At 55.0% G+C, this 1,834-nt stretch overlaps 1 protein-coding gene across 1 annotated transcript in view; it reads right to left on the reverse strand.

Moving 5' to 3' along the window:
- The window catches only part of ST3GAL4 (ST3 beta-galactoside alpha-2,3-sialyltransferase 4), a gene marked incomplete at both ends in the record, with an annotated part of 2,290 nt that extends 629 nt beyond the window's left edge, over positions 1-1,661 (reverse strand). The window contains 4 exons of the mRNA XM_009864242.1: positions 220-278; positions 982-1,079; positions 1,166-1,243; positions 1,592-1,661. Coding sequence (XP_009862544.1) covers positions 220-278; positions 982-1,079; positions 1,166-1,243; positions 1,592-1,661 — 305 coding nt within the window. The remainder of the gene's footprint in view (positions 1-219; positions 279-981; positions 1,080-1,165; positions 1,244-1,591) is intronic.
- Between the last annotated feature and the right edge of the window lie 173 nt (positions 1,662-1,834).

Below are 1,834 nucleotides of genomic sequence, written 5' to 3' on the forward strand. Positions count from 1 at the left end.
AAAGCCCCCGTCTCAACCACATCTGCCCCCAACAAGGTGGCTTTAACGCCCCCAAGATGGGGAGTCTTAACTCCACGTCGTCCCCTCCACGAAGCTTCCCGGGTCACAGAGGTTCCTTCTGCCAACTCAACGCGGAAATTTCCCCCTCCCAAGAGGGTCGACGATGAAAACAAAGCAGAAAAAGCCAGAAAAGCCCCCAAACCCACCCCGGTGTTACCTCTGGATGCTCTCGGGCAGGGAGTAGTGGGTGATGGCCAGCAAGCGCAGGAGGACGTCTTCTGCAAAGCAAGGGTGAGGAGAAAGTGAGCAAGAAAGCTCCAACGTCCCGGGGGTTGCCCCGTTGCTGCCAAGATCTCCTCCGGAAAAGGAGAGGGGGAAAAGGAGAGGGGGAAAAGGAGAGGGGGAAAAGGAGAGGGGGAAAAGGAGAGGGGGAAAAGGAGAGGGGGAAAAGGAGAGGGGGAAAAGGAGAGGGGGAAAAGGAGAGGGGGAAAAGGAGAGGGGGAAAAGGAGAGGGGGAAAAGGAGAGGGGGAAAAGGAGAGGGGGAAAAGGAGAGGGGGAAAAGGAGAGGGGGAAAAGGAGAGGGGGAAAAGGAGAGGGGGAAAAGGAGAGGGGGAAAAGGAGAGGGGGAAAAGGAGAGGGGGAAAAGGAGAGGGGGAAAAGGAGAGGGGGAAAAGGAAAGGGGGAAAAGGAAAGGGGGAAAAGGAAAGGGGGAAAAGGAAAGGGGGAAAAGGAAAAGGGGGAAAAGGAAAGACTTGCAGATGGACGCCCAGCGAGGCTCACCGCTTCCTTTGGTGCCATAGGGCAGCTCGTAGAGCGACGGCGTCTTCACCCAAAAATAGTCCTTCAGCTGCAAGAAGAGCGGGTGGTCCCTCGTGTAGCTGCCGAGGAGCAAAGGGGCCAGGTCAGACGGCAACGGAGGGTTCAGGGCAGGTGGAGGGGGAAAAGGAAAGACTTGCAGATGGACGCCCAGCGAGGCTCACCGCTTCCTTTGGTGCCATAGGGCAGCTCGTAGAGCGACGGCGTCTTCACCCAAAAATAGTCCTTCAGCTGCAAGAAGAGCGGGTGGTCCCTCGTGTAGCTGCCGAGGAGCAAAGGGGCCAGGTCAGACGGCAACGGAGGGTTCAGGGCAGGTGGGGAACCTCCCTCCCCGACCTCGATACTCACTTCCCGATGAGCTGCGCCGCTTTTTTTTCAACCTCCCCGAGGGGACACGTCTTGTTTTCTTGCACAGGGAAATAAAAGCTGTAAGGGGGGTTAAAAATAAATAAAGAAATAAGTTAATCCTGCTCCTCTACATCTCCTCCCACCCACCACCACGGTGGGATTCAAGCCACTGGGGATATTGTCAGAAAGATTTAAAATCAGCTGTGCTTTGGGGATTTATTTGTTGAGCTTGCAGCCTTGCATCAGAAGAGGTCTCTCTTGCCCCGCTCATAAACCTCCCCTGCTTTCTGTCTCCTCATAGTGAATTTTTTTCCTCTTCCTCCCAAAAAAAATGGCCAAAATGCTCCGGCATCCCGGCGAGAGGGAAAAGAAAAGGGCAGGAGGTCCTTGAAATTTTTAAGAAAAGCCACTCACAGCTGTATGTACCTGTCTTCCCGGGAGATCGAGTACCAAACCATCACCAGAAAGAGCGCCAGCACCCCGAGGATCTTCCCTCCTAGGCAAAGAAAACCATAAAAAGAGTCGAGTTCGGATGATTCGGTTTTGTCCCCGGTGCGAAAGCCGCGATTCTTCATCACCCACCCCCAAAGACAAATCCCCCCACCCCGGGATTCCCCGCTCGGAAAGAGAGAGATGGGATCCCCCCACGACTCACGAGACTTGTTGATC

This window comes from Apaloderma vittatum, unplaced genomic scaffold (genome assembly GCF_000703405.1).
Source record: "Apaloderma vittatum isolate BGI_N311 unplaced genomic scaffold, ASM70340v1 scaffold26472, whole genome shotgun sequence".
NCBI classification, from domain to species: Eukaryota; Metazoa; Chordata; class Aves; order Trogoniformes; family Trogonidae; genus Apaloderma; species Apaloderma vittatum.